At 39.4% G+C, this 25,593-nt stretch overlaps 1 protein-coding gene across 1 annotated transcript; it reads right to left on the bottom strand.

Annotated features, from left to right (window-relative positions):
* LOC118844549 (solute carrier family 4 member 1 adaptor protein) lies at window positions 1-25,437 on the bottom strand. Its single transcript, XM_036752452.1, has 14 exons — window positions 24,714-25,437; window positions 24,331-24,526; window positions 22,467-22,589; window positions 21,501-21,561; window positions 17,289-17,428; window positions 16,539-16,699; window positions 14,276-14,345; window positions 12,048-12,234; window positions 9,486-9,597; window positions 7,516-7,741; window positions 4,996-5,091; window positions 4,000-4,061; window positions 546-615; window positions 1-416 (listed from the first exon to the last, which is right to left on the bottom strand). Exons 1-14 carry the CDS (start codon window positions 25,395-25,397, stop codon window positions 367-369), a joined length of 2,238 nt encoding a protein of 745 aa, XP_036608347.1. The 5' UTR covers window positions 25,398-25,437; the 3' UTR covers window positions 1-366.
* Window positions 25,438-25,593: the final 156 nt, after the last annotated feature.

Genomic DNA, 25,593 nt, shown 5'->3' with positions numbered 1-25,593 from the left:
TATTTTTTATCTCATATTTAATGATGTAGAAAACCCATGAAAACATATTTTTCTCCTGTTTTACTTGGCCCGGAAATATACAGTTCTTATCTTATATACATACACAAACTTTCACTTTGATGCATGAACACCAAGCACATGAATCATTTCCAAAAGGAGACAAAGATCAAAGGTCATCAGTTCAGAAAGCCAAGAATGTGGGTGAAGAGATCAAGCCATCCAGTTTTTTACAAATAGTTGACCAAATGCCTCCTCCTTGGCCATTCAACTTGAAATGATGACGAGCTGCATCAGTTAATGCAGGTGCCACAATGTCCCCTCTTGGGTAGTAACAAATAAAAGAAAGAATTTGGGAGCTCGAAGAAATCAATAGCCATATTTTTCATTAAGATGGGTCCTGCCGTCACCACTCTGGCCTGGTTCAAAACAAAAAAAAAAAACATTTACTTTTCCAAAATCAGGGAGCAAGAGAAGCTATTCAGCAGTCTGCCAAAAAAGAAAACAGTGAAAAGAGAATAAAGACAGGAAAGGAAACTCGTACCCACCTTCAGGCGGTACCCATACACAGTAGTCTGGATCATCTTCTGGATACTTTGAGGAAAGTATCTGCGGTAACTGCAAGAAAAAAATGGGCTAATTAATCCCAGACTCAGAGTGCTTGATAACATTGACAAAGATAAAGAACCTCTAGGGACTATGTCTTGGCTTGTTCTTTTATGTTCCACAAATTGAGTCACTGATTTTTAGCAATTAAGAATAAATATTGATTCAATATGGATTCCTATGCTGTCACAATTGACTGTCCCTACTCTCCCCATTCTATTCTGATTATGATAAAGATCATTGGCTTCTCAAACCAAAAATATAATTACCAATAAGTCATTAATGTCTTAACTTACTATTACTGTGAAGAGCACATTTGTGACTTCATTGGTACAGGAGATTCCTAGGGAACAAACTCCCTCTGTCAACACAAAGAAAAGTGCTTTGCAACATACAGTCTTAGATAATTGTGTGAAAATGGACTCACAATCTCAGACACATAAGAAACTAACCGAAACTGACAAGACTAACAGCCATAGACATAAAAGTCCCAATACCTAATTGGTCGAAAGACATGAACAAACAATTTTCGAAGGAAAAAAATCCAAGCCATCAATGGCCATGTGAAAAAATTCTCTACGTTACTAAAAACTGGAAAAATGCAAATCAAAGCAACTTTGAGATTCTGCCTCACATTCATCAGACTTGCAAAGGTGACAAAAGAGAAAAACAACAAACGCTGAGGGACTATGGGAAAACAGATACTTGGAGGAGTTGTGAACTGGCCCAGACATTCTGGAAAGAAATGTGAAACTGACTAACAAGTTATCAAATTGTGCATACTCTTTGCCCCAGCTATACCACTACTAGGGCTACGCGCCAAAGAAACGAAAGAGGAAAAGAACCTAAACACACAAACATATTCATAGCAGTTTTTCTTTGATGGTAGCCAAAAATTGGACACTAAGAGGGTGTCTTCCTATTGAGGAATGTCTAAACAAATTGTGGCATATGAACAAAATGGAATATTAAATATTATAAGAAATGAATGGATACTAGACTAGGAAGACCTCTTACAATCTGGGGCAAACTGCAGTGAGCAGAACTAGGAGAACAATCTACAAAATGATAATAACATTATAGAGAAAAACAACTCTGAAAAACTTAAAAGTGATTAATGGAATGATAAACCAAAAGAGTAAAGAGTCCAAAAGAATGAAGATGTAAGAGAAGAGAACTTAAAACGAAGAAAGAGACATAAATTTTTGGACGTGCCCAATGCGGGAATTTGTTTTGCTAGACTAAGCATATATGTATTGAGGAATTTATTTTTCCTTTTCAAAAAAAAAATTTGCTGGGCAGGGGGCGGGGGGTGGGGTGTCAGAATTAGAGAAAAAGAAGATAAGTAGTTGAAAAAGAATTATAAACAGCAATATCAAAGATACCATATTTTGAGAAACTGCACCAAAAAAACAAGGCCACCTAATTTATTACTAATTATTATTTATTATACTTTCATATTACAATGAACAAATCAATTATATTGTTTTTATCATAATTCAGTATAATATTGATGTTATTATGATTATTTATGTTATACTGACACTTTCAACTTAGCTATGTTAAATTATTTTATGTTTAATATTGGCTTGTATGTTAATAAAATTGTAATAAATCTTTTTTTTAAAGAGAGGAAGAGAGAAAAAGAGAGTTGCCCAGGGCACTGAAAAGTTAAATTATTTGTCCAAAGTAACAAAGCCAGCAACAGGCCAGATCTGAACCCAGGTTTTCCTGATTTTAAAGTTTAACATTCTATCTATTAAGCCACACAATCACTGTACTACTGTTTGTACTATTAATAATAATGGCAGTATCAAGAATTTTTTTAAAGTAATTATACTTTTTTTAACATTCATTTTAAAAAACTTTGAGTTCCAAATTCTCTCCCTCCAGCCCCTTTCCTCAGCCTTTGAGGAAGCAAGTGATATGACATCAATTATACATGTGAAGTCATGTAAAACATTTTCATATTAGCTATGCCCCCAAAATAAATATATAAATGAAAAATAAAGAAAGTGAAAAAATTATGCTTTAATCTCCACTCATAGTTCATCAGTTTACTTTCTAGAGATGGACAGTATTTTTCATCATGACTCCTTTGGAATTGTCATGGATCATTGTATTTATCAGAGTAACTAAGTCTTTCACAGTTGATGAGCGTTACAACATTGCTGCTAACTATGTACAATGTTCTGGTTCTATTCAGTTCACTTTGCATCAGTTCATGTGTCATTCCAGATTTTTCTGAAATCATCCCCCTCATCATTTCTTATAGCATAAAATATTCCACCACAATCATATATCACAACTTGTTCAGCCATTCCCCAATTAAAAGGCACTCCTCAATTTCCAATTCTTTGCCACCACTTTGCTACAAATTTTTGTACATACAGGTGCTTTTCCTTTTTCTTTGATTTCTTTGAGATACAGACCTAGTAGTGGTATTGCTGGGTCAACAGCACCAAGAATTCAGAAATGCTTGATCCTCATAATAATCTTGTGAAACAGGAACAGCAATTACATATTCCTTTCCTCATTTTACAAAGGAGAAAATAGGTTTAAGGAGGCTAACTGATTTGCTTAAGGTAATAGAATTGATGGAGGTTAAAAAGTAGACCCAGGTCTTCTGACTCCTAGGTCCACTTCTTTCCACATTAAATCATTAACAGCGAGGATAACAAGGTGTGAAGCATTTTCAAAAACACTAATTACATGCCTATAATATGTACATTAGGGGAGATCCTATTGCAAAAAAGACATATATATGAATACCAAAAATACAAAACAGAATATACATTTCAGAGGTACAAACACGAGATGAGAGTTTCTGGGAGGGAGAGATAAACTCTGTCTGGAGGGCTCAGGGAATGTTTCCTGGAGAATGATAATATTTGAACTGGACCCTGAAGAACAGATAAGATTTCAGTAGCCAGAGATAAAACAGAAGGCATTCCAGACATGGTGTAGACAAAAGCATAGAGGGTGGAAAGTGTGGCATGGATTCTCAGTAGTTAATAGTCTAATTTGTTTGAAGGACACAGGGAGTAGTGAGAGAGAAGACTGAAAAGACAATCTGGAGCAAGTCTGGAGCTTCAGGCTAAGGAGTATGGACTTGGGCCTTTAGGGAATGGGAAGCCACTGAAAGACTTTTAAAGCATTCTAGTGACATGATCAGAACTGTATAGAGATGATTCTAATGATTGTGTGATGAAGAGATTGGAAAGGGGAGAACCTGGAGAGAGAGAACAGTCACTGTAGTAGATGGCAACTACAAAAGCCCCAGTGAGAGATGAGAGTGAGAGCTGATGAAGGAGACAGCAGCCATGCTGCAAGAATGGAAAGCAGCCCAGACAAAGCACCAACACACAACCCGAAAAGACAACATAAAGGACTTACTCTGCTTGGACCAGCAGCTTTCTTCAGTACTTCCTTGCTCTGCTTGCAGCTATTCTTTGATTCTAGTGAAAAAACAAAGCTCCATCACTCCAATGAGCAAGAATTAAACACACTAACTCTTGCTCCACCAAAGTCATAATCTTTTGGTCAAATCTGCTTTAAAAAAAATATACTTTCAAAACCCTACAGTTAGAATCAGTATTACAGGAGGGAAGTAAAAATCCCAAGGTGAGTGAAATGTAACAACTCATCTTGGGAAGGCTTTTTGTACCATTTTTACAAGTTCATTCCAATCCAATAAAAATAAAATATGGAAGAGAATTTCCCCCTTCAAAAATTCATACATTTCTAATCTATAGGCATTTAGTGATCATGTAAAACAGTTAAGTATAATTCATACCACTGAGATAGCAATATGCAAAACCTAGAATTCTAGAGTCTGAATTCACCATTCCATATAACACTTAAGCAGCAAAATTAGTGGCCTATTATTAATCTTGTTTTGCTTCATCATAATAAGGAATCACACTACTAGAACACCTTGAGGTTTACAAAGTACCTTCTTCCCCCATAGTGCTCTAGGTTGTTGTAGTTGAAGGATTATTATGACTTTCTTTATACTGATGAGAAAACTCAGGGTCAAAATGGTAAAACTGGAGCTGGAGACAGGCAGAGCCAGAAACACATACCTGGTCTCCTGACTCAATTCTGGAGGCTCATCCTGCTAGCCAGACTTTCTTCTGAATTCTGAAATCTCCCCTGAGACAAGACTTATCCTCAGACTCCTAACTTGTGTGACTCTGGTTAGCACAAAGGTACCCGGCACTTCAAGAGGGCAGAGGACAGAAAGGCAGGCAAGAAGGAGCAAAATCCTTCAACAGCTCCTTTAAATGTAAGTCCTAGGCCCTGGTGGACACCACTGCCGCCACCCTGTTGTTTTGTCTGCTGCCTTGTGGCCAATGTTCAGTGTCAAGGTTGAGGCTATTAGTTGCTCACCCGAGGATGCCCCTTGTACCAGGGCCTCTCCCTCGCCCTCTAGGGATCCTTTATTCAGTCCTTCCTGGCTGGGCTGAGTCGAAGAAGATCCTGTTTCTGCAAAAAGCAACACCAAAGCACATAGTCAGGCAGTGTACTGGAGGATGAGGAGATGCTCCTGCATGAGCATAATTCCAGCATCTGACACCACCATTAGTACTTGTAGCTTCAACCACCAACATTTGGATTTTGCCTAATGCAGAGCTATCAAGTTTCTATTTTAATAAGCAGGTCAATTTGGTTTTTCTTTTCAGTCACTTCAATGGTAGAGATGGAAAGAAATGCATCTTTGTATGATAAGGACTGGAAGAGACTTCATAGGTCATCCAGCTGATTCAACTCGTTCATTTTACAGATGAAAAGACTGAAGCCTAGAAAAGGAAGGTGACTTACCTAGGGTCACCCAGCTGGTTTGTGCTAAAGCTGGGACTCGGTATCTTGACTCCTTGTCCAAGGCTCCTCTTCTTCCACCATACTGACCCAAGGGGCAGCTCGGCTTTGACACTTTCTGGACAGAGAGTCCCTATCATAACTTAGGATGTTTGTGGGCCATAAATAAGGCTGCTTGTTTGGGTTGGAGATTTTACAACTATCAATTTCTACCAACTGTAGAAATGAAATTGTATGGGGCAGCCAGGAGGTTTCGGGGGGGGGGGGGGCCGGCAGGAAGTTTGTAAAAGCATAAAAGCACATTGTATAAGCTAGAAATATTTCTTTTGAAATAAACATACAAGTGTCTAGGAGAGATTAGGCCCTAACAAAAGTCAAACTCATTCTGTTCAGACCTGCAGGAATTAAATCTTTTTTCTGTGCCATGGACCCCTTCTGAGAAAAAATATTTTTAAATGCATAAAACAAAATACACAGTGGTCCTTAAATAATAGACATGACCTCTATAATACTCATTTGTTCAAACAGCTAACTTTCTCATATAGAAAAAGAAACAAAGAAAAGAGTCTATGTTATACAGTCACACTGTCAAATGAATTAACTAAGAAAACTGAATAGCAAGGCCTCACCCAACAGGTAGTCAACAGCCTTTGCTTAAAGACCTCTAGAGTAAAAGGGAACCCACTACATCTTAAGACAACCCATTTCACTTTTGGAAGTTCTGCTGACGTAAAGTTTAAATTTGCCTTTCTGGAACTTCTATCCACTATTCTTAGTTCTGACCTCTGGAGCAATGAGGAAAATGAGTCTAATCCCTCTTTTACCTAAAAGCCTCTAAATAGCTAAGGACAGTCATCATATCAACCCTAAATCTGATCTTCTCTTCTATTAAAGATGAGACTTGTGTCCGTAACTGAGAGGAGAAATAATTACCAGAAAGAAGACTACAAATTATCAAGAGGTTGGGCACCCTGTGGCCTGGAAGGAAACACATCTCTCTCTCTCTCTCTCTCTCTCTCTCTCTCTCTCTCTCTCTCTCTCTCTCTCTCTCTCAGTGGGCAGATTCTCCTGAATTGCCCCTAGAAAAGAAGTAACGGCTAGCACCAGGCTACACCTTACCAAAGAACTCTTCCTGTTCACTGACCGTACAGGAACCAAGTGGGAGGAGAGGGATGACTGCCACAGGACTACAACTTCTGGTACTGCATGTGCGCACGTCATTCCTGGCACTCTCGTCCTCTCTTGCCTGTGACTGGTCAGTGGGTCACAGTTCTGTGCACATAAGGTTTGGAGAGGCAAGAAAGTAGAGCACTCCTCTTGCTATTGGGCTGGATCAGTAAATAAGTCTTTTCCAGCCCAAATGAAACAGACAAAGAGAGTCCCAGCAGCCCCTAAGTGTTCACAAGTAAACGTGACACCAGAAGAATCTGAAAGGTCCATCCCAAGTTCACTCTGAGGCTGAATTGTAAACTGAATTAAAAGAGAAAGTACCCTGGTGGGGGAACTACTTTCCTAACTAGAGTGTTAGCCCAGGTTCTCAAAGTGTGATCCAGGGATCCCCAAGGGGAGGTCTATGAGGCCAAAACTCTTTCTCATAATAATACCAAGACATTTATATTTCTAGTATGTTAAATGTCAGACAGTGAGGTGGCACAGTAGATCAAGTGCTGCGCCTGAAATCAGGAAGTTCAAATCTAGCTGTGTGATACTGGGTGAGTCACTTAACTGTTTGCCTCAGTTTCCTCATCTGTAAGATGAGCTGGAGAAAGAAACGGCAAACTACTCCAGTACCTCTGCCAAGAAAATCCCAAATGGGGTCACAGAAGTCTGAAGTGACTGAGAAGCAACTGGACAATAAATGTTAAATATTGATAGCTATAACCAACATAAACAAAAGCTCTTTGGAAGTCCTTGATAATTTTTAAGCATATAAAAAGGCCCTGAGACCCCAAAATTTGAGGACCATTGCTCTAGCATATGCATAAAAAGCCAACACAGAATTACGAATCAGATTTCTTTTTGCAAACCCATGAGCTTGTAACATTAAGAAAAATTCTTTCACTAGAACAAAAGAAATGAAAAAAAAGTTACCAGGTCCGGTATCCATCAGTCTCTTCTGATCTGAAAGATTTGGAGTTGGACAAGTTTCTTGCATTGCTTCTTCTGACTGCATTTCCATTTTATGAGGTCCATGATCCATGGATCCTATTTCTTCTTTATGTTCTTCTTCTTCTTCCTCCTCCTCTTCCTCTTCTTCAGGCTCATCCTTCATTCTTATTAAATTTGGAGGGAGTACTGGACGCTTAGGGGGCAACTTCTAGGATGGAAGAAAAAGGATAAATAAACTTACATAACTAAAAGAAAAAGCAAATTTCTCTAAAAGAGTTCGCTAAGGAGAAGGAGGACAGGAAATCAAATTGCAAACCTGATCTCTAAAGAAGTCTCTTGGAAAGATGGTTTCCATGTGAAACTTTAACCTTTCTTGACTTTAGTGAGTCTAGAACTAACAAGGGCAAAAGAATATTAATGACAAAACACTCAGAGTGGGCCTGCAAGGATAGGGAAGCTAGTTCCAAGAGACTAGCTGAAAGAATCCTGTACTATTAAAAAAGCAAGAAGCAGCAAAAGAGAGCCAATTAATCAACTAGCATGATCAGAGGGTATTTACACTGGAGAAGAAAAATGATATATGAAGAAAGCTACCTGCAAGGGCTTGTGATACTAAATTGGCTTAGGACTCTGGAGCCTCAGAGAATGTATCACCTTTGAAGCTATACATGAACTCTACAAAAGGACTTTTAACTCAAAGAGACAAGGTTGGTAAGTCATAGGGAAACAGTCAATCTGAGGTCTGTAAGATTGAGAACTGGATTAACAGATTCAGCTGAGGATTAGTGACAAAGGTAACAAGATTTGCATCTTAGTTTTTGTTTTCTTTAAAAATCTGCTTTGAAAGAAAGCAGCACATTTTAAATACAGTATTCAGTATAGTCACATTTCAGAATGTGCTGCACAAGAAGGGCAAGGATCATGTGCTTCATCACTGGTCAGGGACTGAGTCTGGCCCAAGCTCCACCCCAATAGCTGGCTCTGGGGATCTACATAAAATAATGCTAAGTGGGCTAGAAAATATCTAAATTCCCTTTAAGCTTTAAAATGCTATGACTAACATCAGCTCTTTTAATAAATAACTATTCTTTTTTGCTAAAATAGTTTTTCTCCCCCTCTACCTCAAGTAAATTACCCAATGCCACAAACTGTTCCGTCTACATATCCATAGATAGACATCATTGCTACTTGGTGATAGTCTAACCCAGGGCTGTCCAACCCTAGGTTTTTATTGAAACAATAGACAAAATATTTTGATTTGCCATTTTAGCGAGAGCTCTGCAGTAGCTCAGTTTTATGTAAATTTCTAAGCTTGTAGGTGGGCCGCAATAAATCGCACTGTCCTGGTCTAACCTAAACAGAGGTTTTTTCTGTTGCGTTTGCCAAAGAGAACTCATAAAGTGGTAACAAACATCCATTTACCAATCAATTGCTTTACCCATCATCTGGTTTCCTAGCTACCAGGAAGGAAGTGCCACTGCATGTAATCTCTCCCCATTCAGAGGGTGAAGTATATCTCCCATCACAAATGAGCAAACTGCCATCTACTTTACTTGTCCATCTAGTTAGCATCAATCAATTCACCACGGCCTGATCTCCCCTGGGTGAGCTGACATAAAAGAGTCTCTGGTTAGCTTGAATGAGAATTGGGTGGAAAGAAAGCACAGGGGGAATCCGAGAGCACAGGGTTCAAACACCAGCTCTATGGTTACTGTGTGGGCAAGTCTCTGGATCTTGGTTTTTTCACTTGAAAAATGAAGGCACTGGACCAAAGGACTCCCTTTCAGCTCCAAATCCTATGACAGAAGTAACCTCACCAAAGGCATTGCAGCTATAAACAATCACTCTTAACATTATGAAAGGATTTTATTTATCAACAAGAAGATGAATGGAAAGCAGCACATCCGGAATGATACAAGGACCAAAAGTTTACATTTTCTTCTACAACTTACCCCTACTGTTCCAGTTTTTAATTTAAATTTGCTTCCTCCTTTCATGGCACCAAAAAGAGGCAACGTTAGCTTTTTAGGCTTGTTTTCCAAGTTTTCAGCCTGGTTTTCAGTCCTATTAAGAAAAAGCCATTACTACCTGTAACCACTGAGTTACGGCAACAAATGCCTACGTACTACTGTGACACATAACAGAATAACCTTTATAAAGCAAAAAGTAGTACTACAAGAGATTGGATTATATAGCAATAAAAAAATGTATTCCACTTGAAACAATTACAATTAACATCACTCTACGTCACTGGTTTTTATAGAAGTAGTCAAAGCAAGCAAGGGCATGAAGACACCTATCCTCTGGCCTGGTGATTCTCAAGACTGAAGAGAGCAGCAGCAGTTGTAACATCCCCACCCCTACCCTCAGTGGCAATTACTAATATATTAAGGTTTGAAAAAAATCTTCCTCACAACTGCCCTGTGGGGTGGGCAGCATAAATATTATTAGTGCTTTTTTTACAGATGAAGTCACACCGCTAGGAGGGGTCAGAACTAGGTCTGGCCCTGTTTCTACAACATTTTCCAGCCTCTCTCAACCTTGGTTTCTCCAAATTATGACCCTACGATAGGAGTCAAAGAAGTAAGAAGGGGAAATATGCAGGAATTAGCCACACAGAAGCAGAACCACCCCCAAACTCAAAGATTATACTAAACAGGACTAGAAGTTTGCTAATCAGGAGGCAAGGAACATCCACCTTGGCTAGCAAAACCTAAGCCCTGGAAGGAAAAGGAGAAAAATACATATAACAGAAAATAAGGTAAATATAAGAAGAGATAGGAAATAAGAAAAAGGAAAGAAAATAAGGAAGGAATAACAAACAGCAGAGGCAGCCGGCAGGACAACATGGGCTCTGAGCACATCATAGGCTCACAGACATAGGTCTGGAAGTGATCTTAAGAGGCCATTGCAACCAACTGCCCTCCTTTTACAGATGAGGAAAATGAGGCCTGAGGCTATCCTGAAAGGTGTCATCCGAAGCAGCTGAGAAGACAGCTAGCCTGGAGACAGAAAACTGTGACAGCTCTGCAGTGTAGGGGAAAGTGAGAGTAATAAAAGGTTAACAAAAAGCTAACAACTTACATTAGTATAGCCCTTCAAAAGCCTTCCCTGTGATAACCCAGTAAAGAGAGTAGTGCACATAGAATAACTGTTGTACATCTCAAATTCCCTTCTCAAACATACGCATAACACCATAGCTAAACAGCCCTGACACATCAAAAGCCCAGCACTGAGAAGAGAAATGGAAACACACTCAGCTCCTCCTGCTGTTGACAGGCTGAATTAGGGGGAAAAAAGTAAATTAGCTCTTACTAATTGCTGCTTTCCAGCTTGTCACAACAGTGGAGGGTTTGAAAAAAATCTGAAAAATTTTGAAAAAACCTTCCAAGATCCTAGACATACTCATATCACTCTTTTCAACTTGAGATCATGTGACTTCCACCTCCAGCCCACTCTAGCTACCTCACTCTCACCTACCCCACAGAATCCACTCACAGCCACCACCCTAGTTCAGGCACCTGAACCTAGTCTGGCCTGCACTGTTGCCCAGGCCTCTTCACCAGTCTATCTTCTCTGCCTCAAGTCTTTTCCTATTCCAATTCATTTTTCACACAGCCACCTAAGTGCTTTTCCTCATGTCACTCCCTGATTCAAACGCGAACAGTTGTTCCGTATTACTGCTAGAATCAAATATAAACTTCGCTGTTTGGAATTTAAAGGTCTTGATAATCATGGCCCCAGCCTACCTTCCTAGACTGATGACATTACTCTGCTCCATGGACTCTACTGTACAGTCCAGCCAAACGGGCTTCTTGCTTTTCTTCACATTCCCTCTCCCATATCCATGCCTTTGCTCTGGCTCACTCTGAGCCCAGAATCCATTTCCTTAACCTCTGTCTCTTTAAATCCTCTTGGCTTCCAGTCTTTCCTAGCCCCACTAGCTGCTATGAAATTCCCTCTCACCCCCCAGTTACCTTCTCTCTGTTTGTACACACCTAGATAGTGCATGCTGCCTCTTTCACTGGAATGTAATCTCAAAGGCAGGGCCTGTTTAGATTTTATCTTTGTATCTCTGGTCTCTAACCCACTGCCTGGCACACAGTAGATGCTCAAAGATTAATAATTCACATTTTAAAAGTAATGTAAAGTTTACAAAGTGCAAGGAAGAAAGAGAACGTGGATTTTTGTTGATTAAAAAATAAAATCTCATCTTAAGAGAGATAGACAAAAAGTTTACAAAGTACTTTCTCTATAATAATCCCGTGCCATTTTACAGATGAGTAAACAAGCTCTGAGAAGGGAAATACTCAGCCATGTTCACAAAGCTAAAACGTGTCAGAGCTAACATTTGAAATAATTCTCTGGAATACAAGTCTCACATTCTTTCCACTATATCACATTATCGCCTCTCCTCTCAGAATAGAAATAGTTCAATTTCAAATGTATCGCATACCAACATTTGCCTATTTCGAATTCTATTTCAAGCTCTAAGCACTATTACTAACACTCACTTTTTAAGCTCTGGCATCTCTGTTGGTTTCACAAGTTTAATCAGCCCTTTAAGTCTCTGCTGCTCTTTCCTCAGCTCAAAGGTTCTTAAATGAAGCTTTTTCCGGGACACACCATCTAATGTGCTCCCTGATTTGATTTCTGTCATGAATGCATCCAAAGAATCCTGTGGTGTAGACTCTGATAGGGCTGGCAAAAAGAAATAATATGTTAGAAAATATGTACCCAAAAGTTCTGCAGAGACCACAGTGACACAGGGCTTAATAGTAAGATATTAAGGTCATAATAGTAATACAATAAAATACTAAGGTCATAGAACTGAATTTCAAGCAATCACTATGACCATAACAAATGTAAATTCCACTAAGACTGGCACCAAAGTGCAGCACTGCCAAATATCAAGGCAATGTATTTAGTAAAGAACATTTTGGAAGATAATAGAATGAGAATAAGGAAAGCCAGGCTAGCCAGGCTCCTAACATTCCCCTCAAAAGATGATAAAAGATACAGTAAAGAAGAAAAATGGCCAAAAATCCAAAATATAATTTAAATGTAGCCCTCAAATAAACAAAGCAAGAAAAGCACTGATATAATTTTTAAAATATTATGTCAAAGCAAATGAAATAGTTAATGAACCAGAAGTAACACAGACAGGAAAGAAACAACAGAGAGTAACTGGAGTTATACAAGCCAACATCATTAATCTGGTTTCAGTGACCTGTCCTGGTTCCACAGCTAGGACATAATAGGGGTGGGCCTTGAACCCGGGTCTTTCTGACTCTGGGGCTAGCCCTCTACCTTCTACACATATTGCCTCTTATATTTGATATACACTGAAACAACGAAAAAATAAAATAAAATAATGGGAAGTAAAACATAACAGGTCATAGAGGATTCATTTATGTTAAAAACACTGAAAGAATGAGGATCATAGATCTAAAGTTGGAAGGGACCTCAGTCCAATCCCCTCATTTTACAGAGGAGGGAACTGAAACAGAAAGATCTTTCCTAAATATGATGAAAAAGTATGGAAATCACCAACTGATATCAAGAAAAAAATAAAATAAATGAGGTATTCCCACTAAAAATAAACGAAAAGCAAGGCTGTCCCCTGTGACAGTCTTAGACATACTGGCTTAGCAATAAAGGCTGGAAAGGGAGAAAAGAAGGGAATAAGTGTTATTAAGCACCTACTATGTGCCAGGCACTGTGCTTAGCACTTTACAATTGTTATCTCACCTGATCCTCACAACCCTGTAAAGTAGGTGCATTTATTATACCCATTATAAGCTGAGAAAACAGAGGTTAAGTGACTTGTCCAGAGGCCCACGTAAGTGTCTGAGGCTGGATATGAACTCAGGTCTTTCTGACTCCATGCCCACCACTAAAAAGCATTGGCAATAGAGAAATTAAAATATCTATTTGCAGATGACATGACTACGTAGAAAACCCAAGAAACTAAATGAAAATATTGAGGTAATAAAGGGCTTGATTAAACAAAGATAAAAAGGATTTTATAAGACAAAAAAATAAGATCTCTAAAATAAAAAGAAAAGGAACAGACTGGGAAAAATAGTTGCAGAAAATATATCCGATATGGTATGACACCCAGAACTAATAGGGAAGTAAGGTAGCCCACTACAGCAGAAAGAACACAGATTCTTTAGAGAACCCTGGTTTGATTCTTATTCTGTCACTTTTGTCTGTGCTGTGTGACCTTGGGCAAATCATTCATCCTCAGTTTCCTCATCTGTACCAGGACAGGTGATCTCTAACGTACTTTCCATTCCAACTCAATAATTCTATGATATACCTCTAGCAGAGGGATTGTATATTCCCCAATGGAGAAGTGGTCAAAAGACCTGAACAGAAATGAATTGCTTGTAGGATGACCTCATGAGTCACAGATTCATTCATTTCTGTGTCTGTATCTATGCTTCCACGTTAACTTGGTAGGAAGAAAACCACTGAAAAAAATCAGTATTCTACTGTCACATCACTACAGCAGAAAGATAAAGCAGTCTTATTCCTGGTTTGCTCCAAAAGTTTCATAAAGAACTTACAAACTACCACTGTATGTCTGTCATTGAGAGGTCAACCTGCCTAAGTTTTGACAATCACCAGAAAGTTGACCACAGTCATTTTTAGACTATTATGTTGTGTCAGGGAGTGGAAGGAATAACCAGACTAACGAACTCACAGATCACTAGAATTAATGAATGAGTCTTACCTTTGTCTGAAACTTTTAACTTCTCTGAAATCTCAGCAAGTTCCTTCTCTGCGTTATTTAACTTCCCAATCTAAAAAAATAAAATAGTTTAGTAAACCAATAACCAATCAACAATTGTGCATACCCCTTGATCCAGCTATACTACTACTAGGCCTTATAACTCTAAAGAGATCAAAGAAATAAAATAACAAATAACAAAATAACAAAAATAGTTATTGCAGCTCTTTTGATAATGATGAAGAATTGGAAACTAAGGAAGTACCCACCAACTGGGAAATGGCTGAACAAATTATATCACGTGAATGTAATGGAACAAGAAATGGAAAAAAAAAAAAAGGATAGTTTCAGGGAGGGAAGTAAGGAAAACCTACATGTAGAAGATGGTGCCTGAGCTCCATCTTAAAAGCAAGAGAGGGACTCTTGAGGCAGAGATAAGGAGGGAGTGCATACCTGCAAAGGCACAGAAGGCACAAGATTAAATGTCATGCATGAGGAAAAAAGAGAAGGCCAATTTGGCTAGATCTCAGAGAGTGATATCCAACAAGGCTAGAAAGGTGGGTTGGGGCCAGGCTGTCTATGGCTTTAAAAGCTAACCAAGAATTTTTATTTTATTCTAGAGGCAAGAGGAAGCCATGTAGTTGGATAAGTAAGGAAGTAACACAGATCTTCACTTAAAGAAAATTACTTGGCAGCAAGGTGTGGGATGGCTGGAGTAGCAAGAGGCTTGAGTCAGAGAGGCCAATTATGAGGCTGTTAAAATAATTCAGGTGACAGGTGATGAGGAATTGAATAAAGGTGGCTGCTGTACGAATGGAGAGAAAGGGTTAGATGCAAGATGTTGTGTAAGTGGAAATGACAAGATTTGGGAACTGATTATGGAGTGAGATAGAGTGAGAATAAGGCCAAGATTATGTACCTGAGATACTGGAAGGATGGTGTTTTAGACAGAAACAGATAATTTTGAAAGATGACTGGATTTAAGGGGAAAAGATAATGAGTTCAGGTTTTGGTATACTGAGTTTTAAGATGTTTCTGGGACATTTTTGGGACATCTGGGACAGTTTGAAAAATCCAATAGGCAACTGGTGATTTGGAACTGAAGTGGAGAGGGAAGCTGGAACACTAGGGCTATATATGCAGATCTGAGAGTCATCTGCATCTAGTTATAACTCAAGAGCACCGATAAGGATACCAAGAGAGAAAGATACAGAGAAAAGAGAAGAGGGTCCAGGTCCCCTAACACATAGTTAGGGGAAATGATCAGCAAAGACTGAAGACATCGGACAGAGAGCAGGCAAACCAAAAACCCATAGAGAAGAATACGTACTAGACAGTCACCAAGAGCAGCAAATGCAATAATTAGGTCAAGAAGCATTATATCTGCGAAAAAAATCAGATTTGGGAATCAAGAGATCATCGGTAACTTTGAAGGAGAATGTTTCAGTTGAGTGATTAAGTCAAAAGGTTAAGGAGTGAGTCAAAGAAAAGAAAGCAAAGGCACGGAATTTATACAACTTTTAAGAAATTTCAAGGAGTTTGGCTGAGCAAGTCAGGAGAGACAGGACAAAACCTTGAGGGGATAATAGTAGGGCCCAGTAAAGGGTTTTTTTTTTCCTTTGTGGTTTTGTTTTTTAAGGCTAGAGAGTGTTTGAAGACAGTAGGGAGATAATCAGTTAATAAGGAGAGGTTGAAGATTCAAAAGATAGTGAGGACTCTTGAGGATTAAATTTGCTGAAAAAGAACAAAGGGGATGGAATCAAGTACATATACCCTTAGAGAGAAGAGTTATCTCTCTATTAGAGACTGGGAGAAAGGAAAAGAGAGTGGAAAATGTTGAAGATGTTAGAATTGAGTAGCACTGAATGCACAAGGCAGATTTCAAATTTTATTTCACTTGGTCCAAAAGCATTGGTTAGTGGCATTTTTTTCACAGTAGGTCAATGGAACAGGAATTAGATATTGTCTAAATTCTGTATACTGCCTGGGAGACTGCTGGCTATCAATATATGTAGCATAACACTAGACAAGTAAAAAAAAAATGGTACATTTTGGAATCTAATGCTAATACATCCTCAAAATGCTTTTCATTTTCCGTTGTTAGCCCATGCTAAGAGCTATTTTATTTTCCCTTAGTCCTGATTTGGAAGATTTTTTTTCTTGTTTTAAAACTGAAGCTCTACTTCTCTATTTCAAAGAATTAAAGTGTTATTGTATAATAAATTTAAATAAAACAATGCTGTAATATAGATGTTTCCATATTTACCAGTGAATCATAGGTCTCTGGCTTATCATCAATCTTTCCAGCTTTTTTCATCCTGTTAAGTCGCTTCTTCTCAACCAAGCCAGTTCGATCAAGGAATGTATCATCATCACTGTCATAATAATCTTCTTCCTCCCAGTTCTTAGCTTTCCTTTTTCGAGATACTAAAGTATGCATAATGGATAAAAAGTGAGAAGTTAGAAATATTTTTTAAAAACTTTTTTTATTGTCTTTTCTTTGTGTATCTGTTATTTCTGAAAATACTCTCCCTCCTCACTAGATCAAACTTTCCCCCGTAACGAAGAAAATAGCTCAATCAAAACACATCTGAAATTGTCAGTAACATTCTGCCCTATTAGTCCTTCTCCTCTCTGCTGAGAAGAGAAAGAGATATTTCATTATCTATTCTTCAGTACTATCACTGATTCTACTGCTCATAGTATAGCTTCCTTTTAGTGACATTTTTATTTGCATTGTTGCAGTCATTGTGTACATTGTTCTTTGGGTTCTATTTACTTCACTCTGCATCAATTCACAAGATCCTTCCCATTTTACTATTAATTCTTCATGGTCTTTATTTCTTATTGCACCATAATATTCCACTATATTCATATACCACAGCTTTTTCAAAAGGATGGAGGAAGTTAAGGGTAAGCTAACTTGGATAATAAAGGTTATTATATTTTCATCCTTAATTGTTTTCATAAGAAAGAGGCTCTAGGAGGTTGCCAGTTGCCTTGCCTGGCTACTGACCTGCCTCCTGACGCAGCAAACCCAAAGCATCGAGCATCCGACAGGCTTCCAGGGAGCATTGGATCATTGCTTCCTTTTTCTTCCCTGAGTGAATGGCCTCAGCCACCAGTTGTTTTCCTGATGAATCATCCACAGGCAACCTGTATTAGTTATAAACATCAATGAGGAAAAGGAGCTAATATGTGATAGCATTTGCCACACGTATCTGAATGGCTCAATTCAATTCAACACATTGATTAATTGCCTGTTATGTACCATGTGTGCTACAAAGACAAAAATAAAACAGTTTCACCTCTCAAGCAGCTATCATTCATTAGACTGTAAGCTCTTTAAGGGCAGGGACTGACTTTTGCCACTTTTTGCAGGATAGTGCCTTGCACGTAGTAGGCACTTAATAAATGTCTACTGATTGATTCTAGGAAAGGGATGGATACAACACGTACACAAATAAAGACAAAAAATACAGAGAATATTGGGAAAATGAGAGGTATCTTAGATTACAGCTCTTCCCCCAAGTAATAATGCAACAAATAATAGCTAATAATCATAGCAAATAAGAGCTAATAATGCAGAAACACCAGCAATGATAGGAAAAGGAAAATGGAAAGATGTTGGAAAAAGTTAATTTTTATAGAAAAAACAACTTAAGACTAGCTCTATCTCACCTACTTTTCCCCTGTGGTGGCCTGGGGCCTATATCTCTATATCCTTGCCATTTCAGGCACTATCTTTTGGAGTTAACTCTTTGATAGTGGCCCAGAAAGAAGCTGATCCCAGAGTGGGCTGAGACTCATGAATCAGACCACTCCCCAGAACTTCAAAGAAGGGGAACAAGATATAGAGGAGGGAAGGGCCCAGAGGCATAGCACCTGTTACTACTACTTAGCACTCTCCAGGAGAAAAACGGTAGCCAACAGAGAGATCTAAAGAAGAGAATGAAGGCCACAGATTGCTTTCGACCAGGATGCTCTGAGAGAAAAAAGAACAAGAACTAGGCGAAAGGAACAAAAGAATGAGGAGCACCTTTACTACAAAGCTACCACTGAAGAAAACCAGCAGTGATTGATAAAAACAGATAAAAAGCTTACCAATGAAGAGAAATAAATATTTGAAGACTCAATCAACCAATAAGCACTTATTAAGCACCTACTACCTACTGGGGGTGCAAAAAATGAAGCAAAAGACAATCCAGATCCTGCCTTCCAGGAGCTCATAATGTAATGGAGGAGACAAATATTTATAAAGCTATATCCAGGATAAACAGGAAATAAAAGGGAAGGCACTAGAATTAAGAAGGGTTGGGGAAGGCTTCCAGTAAATGATGGGATTTTAGTTTGGACTTAAAGAAAGCCAAGGAAAGTGGCCTAACCATACCAGATATTAAACTATATTATAAAGCAGCAATCATCAAAATTACTTGGTACTGGCTAAGAAATAGTGTTGGATCAATGGAATAGGTTAGGAACACAAGACGCAATAGTCGATGACTATAGTAATCTACTCTTTGATCAACCCAAAGAGTCCAGCTTCTGGGATAAGAACTCACTATTTCACAAAAACTGCTGGGAAAACTAGAAAACAGTATGGCAGAAACTGGGCACAGACCAACATCTTACTTCATATACCAAAATAAAATCAAAATGGGTTCACGATTTAGATATTAATGCTGATACTATAAGCAATTTGGGAGGGCGAGGAATAGTTTGCCTGTCAGAGTTATGGAGAAGGGAAGAATTTATGACCAAACAAGAGACAGAAAGCATTATAAAATGCAAAATGGATAATTTTGATTATGTTAAATTGAAAAGTTTTTATACAAACAAAGCCAATGCAACCAAGATTAGGAGGGAAGCAGAAAATTAGGAATTTTACAACCAGTGTCTCAGATAAAGGCCTCACCTCTAAAACATACAAGGAAATGAGTCAAATTTATAACAATACAAGTCATTCCCCAATTGATAAATGGTCAAAAGATATGAACAGACAGTTTTCAGAGGAAGAAATTAAAGATATCTATAGTCATATAAAAAATGCTCTAAATCTCTATTGATTAGAGAAATGCAAATCAAAACAACTCTTAAGTACCACATCTCTCCTGTCAGATTGGCCAATATGACCAAACAGGAAAATTATAAATGCTGGAGAAGACGTGGGAAAATTGGACAACTATTGCATTATTGGTAGAGCTGTGAACTGATTCAGCCGTTCTGGAGAGCAATTTGGAACTATGCTCAAAGGGCTATAAAACTATGCATACCCTTTGACCCAGCAATACCACTTCTAGGGCTGTATCTCAAAGAGATCATACAAGTGGGAAAAGGACCCATACGTACAAAAATATTTAAAGCAGCGATTTTTGTGGTGGCAAAGAATTGGAAATCAAGGGGATTCCCATCAATTTGGGAATGGCTAAACAAGTTGTGGTGTATGAATGTAATGGAATACTACTGTGCTATAAGAAATGAGGAGAGGAGCAGACGGACTTCACCATAACCTGGAGAGACTTACATGATCTGATGTTGAGTAGGGGGAGCAGAACCAGGAGAACATTATACATGATTACTGACAAACAGTACCTGTGATGACTAACTTTGATGTACTTGCCTCTTCTCAGCAATGCAAGGCTCTAAGACAGCTCCAAAAGATTCATGATGGAAAAAACTATGGGCATCCAGAGAAAGAACTGTGGGGTCTGAATTCAGATGGAAGCAAACTATTTGCTCTCTTTTTTTTCCTTCCTTTTTTTTCTTTTCTGGTTTTGTTTCTTCTCTCTCATGGTTCATTCCATTGGTTATAATTCTTCTTTACAACTTGACTATTGTGAAAATAAGTTTAATGTGAAGGTATACGTAGAACCAATATCATATTATATGCCATCTTGGGGGTGGGGTGAGGGAAGAGGGAGGTGGAGAAAATTTGGAGCTCAAAAACTTGTGGAACTGAGTGTTGTAAACTAAAAACAATAAACAAACAAGCAAATAAATAAATAAACCAAGGAAGGAAGGAAGTCAAGGAGTTTAGGAGACAGAATGGAGGAAGAATAGCATTCCAGGTATTCAGGACAGCCAGAGAAAATGCCCAGAGCTAAGACTTGGCATGTCTTATTGCGAATGGCCAGGAGGCCAGTGTCGCTGAATCAAAGAATATATGTCTGGGAATAACGTGTAAGAAGACTGGAGAGGTAGGAGGGGGCTGGTTTATGAAAACTGAGCATTTTGTACAAAAAATTCATTTCCATAGACAAGTACTTTACAACAAACAAAGCAAAGATCATACAAATAGTTCTGTAAGGTCCTCTGAAACAACAGTAAAGCAACCCTCATAGCCTTTAGACTGGTTCAGAAAAGCAATCAATGAATTGAGTGAAAATAAAAAGAAATAATGACAGAAATTAGAACTCACTATGAAGAAATCAGCAAGTCCAAAGAGAGACTAGAGGACATAAGAGTTAGGAATGGTGTAGTTAGACACTCTATATGATACGATTTCTGTAAAAGGGAACAACGGAATTGCAGAGGCAAAATAAAATTTAACTGAACAAAATCAAAATATGTACAAAGTTGCACAAAATTATTTCAAGAGGGAAAGCATGCTAATAATGGGAAGATCATGAAAGGATTCCTTTATCAACTGGCTGCTAAATTCTTCAAAGGAAGCTAGGAATTTGATGAATAGGAGGTGAGGAGAGAGTACAATCCAAACTTAGGGATCATCAGTGTAACAGCACAGAGGTGAGAGATCAAAGGTCAAATATAGGAAACAACTAGCCTAACAGTTTGATAGGAGAGGAGAATTTGTAAAGGGAAATAGTATAAAGAAAAGATGAAAAATAGGAAACAGGTTGATAATTTTGAATTTTATCCTAGAGGTAACAGGAAGTCACTAAAGATATTTGAGTTACACGGTCAGGTCTATAATTTAAGAATATCAATTTGGTGGCTATGTGGAAGATAAATCAAAGAAGGGGGCAACTAGTTCTTAAATTGCCTTATCCTAGTCTCCACTATAATGCTTCAAATTCCCCAAAAAGAAAAGTAACACCATTTTTCATATACACAGAGATAAAATACAATAAATACCTATGAAATACCAAAACCCAAACTCACAACTAACTTCTTTTATAAATCTAGTAATCTTAAAACTCTTATTTAGGACTATAAATGAAGCTTAAAATTAATTAACCTGTAAAGGGAGAATGGGAAGAACACATACCTAACTCTGCAAAGCCAAGTGCTGTGTCCCTGTTCATCATATTCATATTCTAATTCTTCTCCTACAGAAGTAAAAAAGAGAGATTTGTAATAATAATTACTAAATTAAATTACTAAATTAAAATCAGTTATTAGTTGAACTTGATATACCAGGGGAAGAAAAACCAGAGTCCCATATAAAATATATTTTTCAACCATATGAAATTACCATGTATGATAGGAATTGCAGAATATTACATGACTTAGGAACAGAAAAGTTGTAAGAACTTGATTCAATTTCCCCAACACCAAACTTTTCTGCCAAGTATCTGAGCCAAGTCAAGTGAGATGTACCCTTTGTTTCAGACCAAGAAGAATGTCAAGGCTCTTACTCCACCACTAAATTCTTATTGTTTTGCCTCATAAAGGTGACTGAGTTTTCAAAAACTATGCCAGAGGAATTTAAGTTCCAGCAGGTGGTTTAGAGTATGGACTTGGCAACAGCTCCATGACTATTGTCTGTAAAGAGGCTAGCTAAGCTCTGAGAGTCTCATGCTAGCAACATCACAAAATGAAACCGGTTTTGGCCATAGCAGTTAGTGAAGATGGTCTACTAAGGCATGGGAAGGTGAGTGGATGGGCCACTGATGAAATCTTTTGGAATATTAAAAAATGTATTCACTATATATCACCCCCTTTGACTGCAAGACTTTGAAGGGCAGGGTTCTCACCTCATCTAATCTTTGTATGTTCCCAGTACTTAGCAAAATGTTAGGCAAACAGTAGGTACTCAAATGTTTGCTGAAAATAATTATTGACAAATCCAGAAGGAGCACACTTCAACGGAAGAACCAGGTAAAGGCTGAACTTTTAAGCAGAATGGGAGCAGTTATACAGCATATACCGAGAAAGTAGATTTTATGAAATTTTAAAAGATGGCATTAAATAGGATATGTACAACTTCTATCATCAAAGGCTATTCACAGACCTTCTCTTTCAAAAAACCCCTGCAGGGCTTTTTTGGGATCCTTTATGTAAAATGCTTCACGTTCCTGCTGAAACTCTATGACGATAGGGTTCTCTTCAACTTCATCTTCAATAGCATCTTCTCCTGCAGGAGGGGACGATGGGGTTCAGGGGTAGAGGAAATCAAAGAGAATGGCAGACATATTATGTAAGCAGGGAGAAAAAGGAAAATCTCACCAAAATAGTATTCACTACCTGATTTCAATGAAAAAGAGAGTCAGACTACACAAAATTGAGATAATACATGATACTTCTCACCACAAATCCCAAATGTGTTCCATTCATCAGTATCATAACAAAACCAGGAGGAAAATGAGACAAGGAACAAGCCAGAGAAGTGTAGTAGCTAAGTGCTGTGAAGAAACTCACACCCATTTGGAAAAAAAAAAAAAAACAAAAACAAACCACCCACTCACCGATTTGCCTTCAGGAAAAAGCCTAAATTCTTTAATTTGGCAATCTCAGGCCTATTCCCTAAACAACAAGAGTTTACTGGGGTAGACTCCAAAATAAACTGTCAGTGTTCTCTCAAAGTTCCCGGGCTTGGAATACCCCCACATTCTCTTGTTTTAAGTTCCACACTGACTTTCAAGCCAGCTCCTCTAGGGCATCCCCCAAATGTTCAAGCTCTCAAGTCCTACAGCAAATTGTTTATACTATTCATTTGGTATTTATAGGATAACTTTTATTGCTACTTATCCTTTTATGCGTATACATACTTTATAGCCCCTAGTGACTAGTAGAGTGCCGTGACACCGTAGGTATTGGGTAGTTTCTTGTTGATGCTATACAGAGATGAAGAGGGTTAAATAATTTTTCTAGTTTGGTTCATCTGTAAGATGAAGGGTTTGGCCTAAATGATCTTCAAGGTCTCTTCCAGCTCTATGATTCCAAGGGATATGTTGTCTTCCTCTCCAAAATCTGAATGTATACACCTCTATATAAACATGCAAATGCAAAGGAAATTTTAGTATTTTAATTGGGTCCCTTTGTGCACATATTCAATGATGACAAACAGAAAAAAAATTTGGTAGAGGATCCCTAAATTCATAGAATCTAAGCTGAAAGAGAGCTCTCTCATACTGCAGAAGGATACTGAGGATCAGAGAAGTGGTGGAGCTAAGCTTTGAACCCAAGTCTTCTAACTCCCAACTTTAGTGCTCTTTCCCAGCTTCTCCTTGGCCTTAAATTGACAAGGACTAGGACCAGGGAGGAGAACACACCAGACTTTTTACATAATGTACTATTTACTTCATAGCCATAAGATCTTTCATTTGACAATTTCCCCATACTTTACTGTACCACAAATAAGGGCATTCTCCTAAGAAGAGAAGGTGATCTTTTGGACCTGGGAACCAGAATTTAAATAACTGCATGGAGTGCCTTGCCTATATCCTAGGGAAGGGTTTTTAAGATCACTTAATCCAACCCTCTCATTTTACAAATGGAGAAACTGAGGCCCAAAGAGATTAAGTGACTTGCTAAAGGAATGTGTTCAATCAATATACTGCTGGTAGTACTGATAAGGTAAGTGAATTCTCAAGAAAAGTTTTATTCATAGCAGGGTTATAATAAAGTCAAAACTCTTATAGTCCTGGATCTGTTGATAGCTGTACGACCTCAGACAAATAATTTCAACTCTGGAGCTCAGTTTTCTTGTTTTAAAAGTGGGGATAACAACAGTCACTCCTCTACACTTCATAGAGCTGTTATGAAGACCAAATGGATAGTATATCCCTTTCAAACACAAGACCAGTATAAGATACAATTAATAATATGCTAAAAAAAAATTCTGACTTTCTTTCTTAGTGGCTTTCATTTCTTACCCATTCCCCAAGTACACCCCATCTCAACATCCTGACTACTAGTATTTCTCTTCTCTTCTGTGGCATCTCTCTCCTCTTCCTCATCTGAGTCTTCACCCAACATCTTCTTCTCTAATTTCATCTGCTGCTGCTTTCGCAAAGCCTTCAACTGAGTTACCGTTAGTTCGGATTCTGCCTCCTTATCATCTTCTGGTCCCTGTTGAGTCAAGTAAAACAATCCCTTTAGGACGTGGGAGCAGAAGCCCTAAGGAAGTCCATCTAGGAGCCAGGCGCCCCTCAACTTTGGGAAAGGCTGACAGGAGCGCTGCCCAAACATAAATAGCACAATTTGGGGAGCCTGGGGGCGGGGCTCCGGGAGGTCTCCATTCTTGGGGCTGCTTTACCTGCAGGATGAAGAGCCGGGTGCTGCCCCCGAAGCGGAGAACGTGGCCCACGTGCACGCGGTAGTAGGTGCGGGGCGGGACGCGAATTTTGTTCAGGAAGGTGCCGTGAGTGCTCCCCAGGTCGTACAAGTAGAAACCGGGTCCGCGGGGGTCTTCGTCCCCCGCCGGGTCCCGCGCCCCGTGCTGCAGCACGGCGTGGAAGCGAGACACCGAAGGGTGCTCCAGGATCACGTCGCAGCCGGGCAGGCGCCCGAACACGCAGCGGCTCCGGCCCTCCAGACTGCGGCTGCCCAGTATAGTTCCGCCCTTCAGAGTTTCCAGGCTGTAGGGAGCGTCGGGGGGTCCCCCCCAAGGTGGCTCCTGATAGGGGAGAGCCGGAACCGGGCTTCCAGCCGGAGGAGCTCCAGCCGCTGCTCTAGACGGCCGGGGCTTCTCCTCGGCTGGGGGCCCGGGTCCGGGCTCCTCCTGGACGTCTCTCCGCTGGGCCGGCCGGACTCCCCGCTCTCCAGGACCGACGGCCAGCGGCGGCTCCTTCTCCTCTTCCTGCTCCTTCACCTCCCGAGGAGCGGGGCCCGGGGTATGCTCCCGCGACGCCGAGGGCAATGGCAGGACCGGCTTTTTAAAGTCACTGTCGGGCGGCTCGGAGCTGGACCCCAGCTCTGCCTCGGAGGAGGGCGCCGCCATCTTCGAGGAGTCCTACGTCTAATAATGTCCGCCGGAAACTGGACTTTGAGAGCTCCGAGTTCCACCCTTGAGCTTCAAGCCCTACCCGGGGAGGGGAGGCGCCGGAGCTTGGCGACTTCAGTAACCCCACCCGACCCCTGCAGTCTCGCCGACTGGACCGAATTAAAACTCGAACACTATCGCATAAAGTAGGCGT

The sequence above is a fragment of the Trichosurus vulpecula genome, chromosome 3, assembly GCF_011100635.1.
Source record: "Trichosurus vulpecula isolate mTriVul1 chromosome 3, mTriVul1.pri, whole genome shotgun sequence".
NCBI lineage: Eukaryota > Metazoa > Chordata > Mammalia > Diprotodontia > Phalangeridae > Trichosurus > Trichosurus vulpecula.
This window is presented reverse-complemented; position numbering and strand designations above follow the sequence as displayed.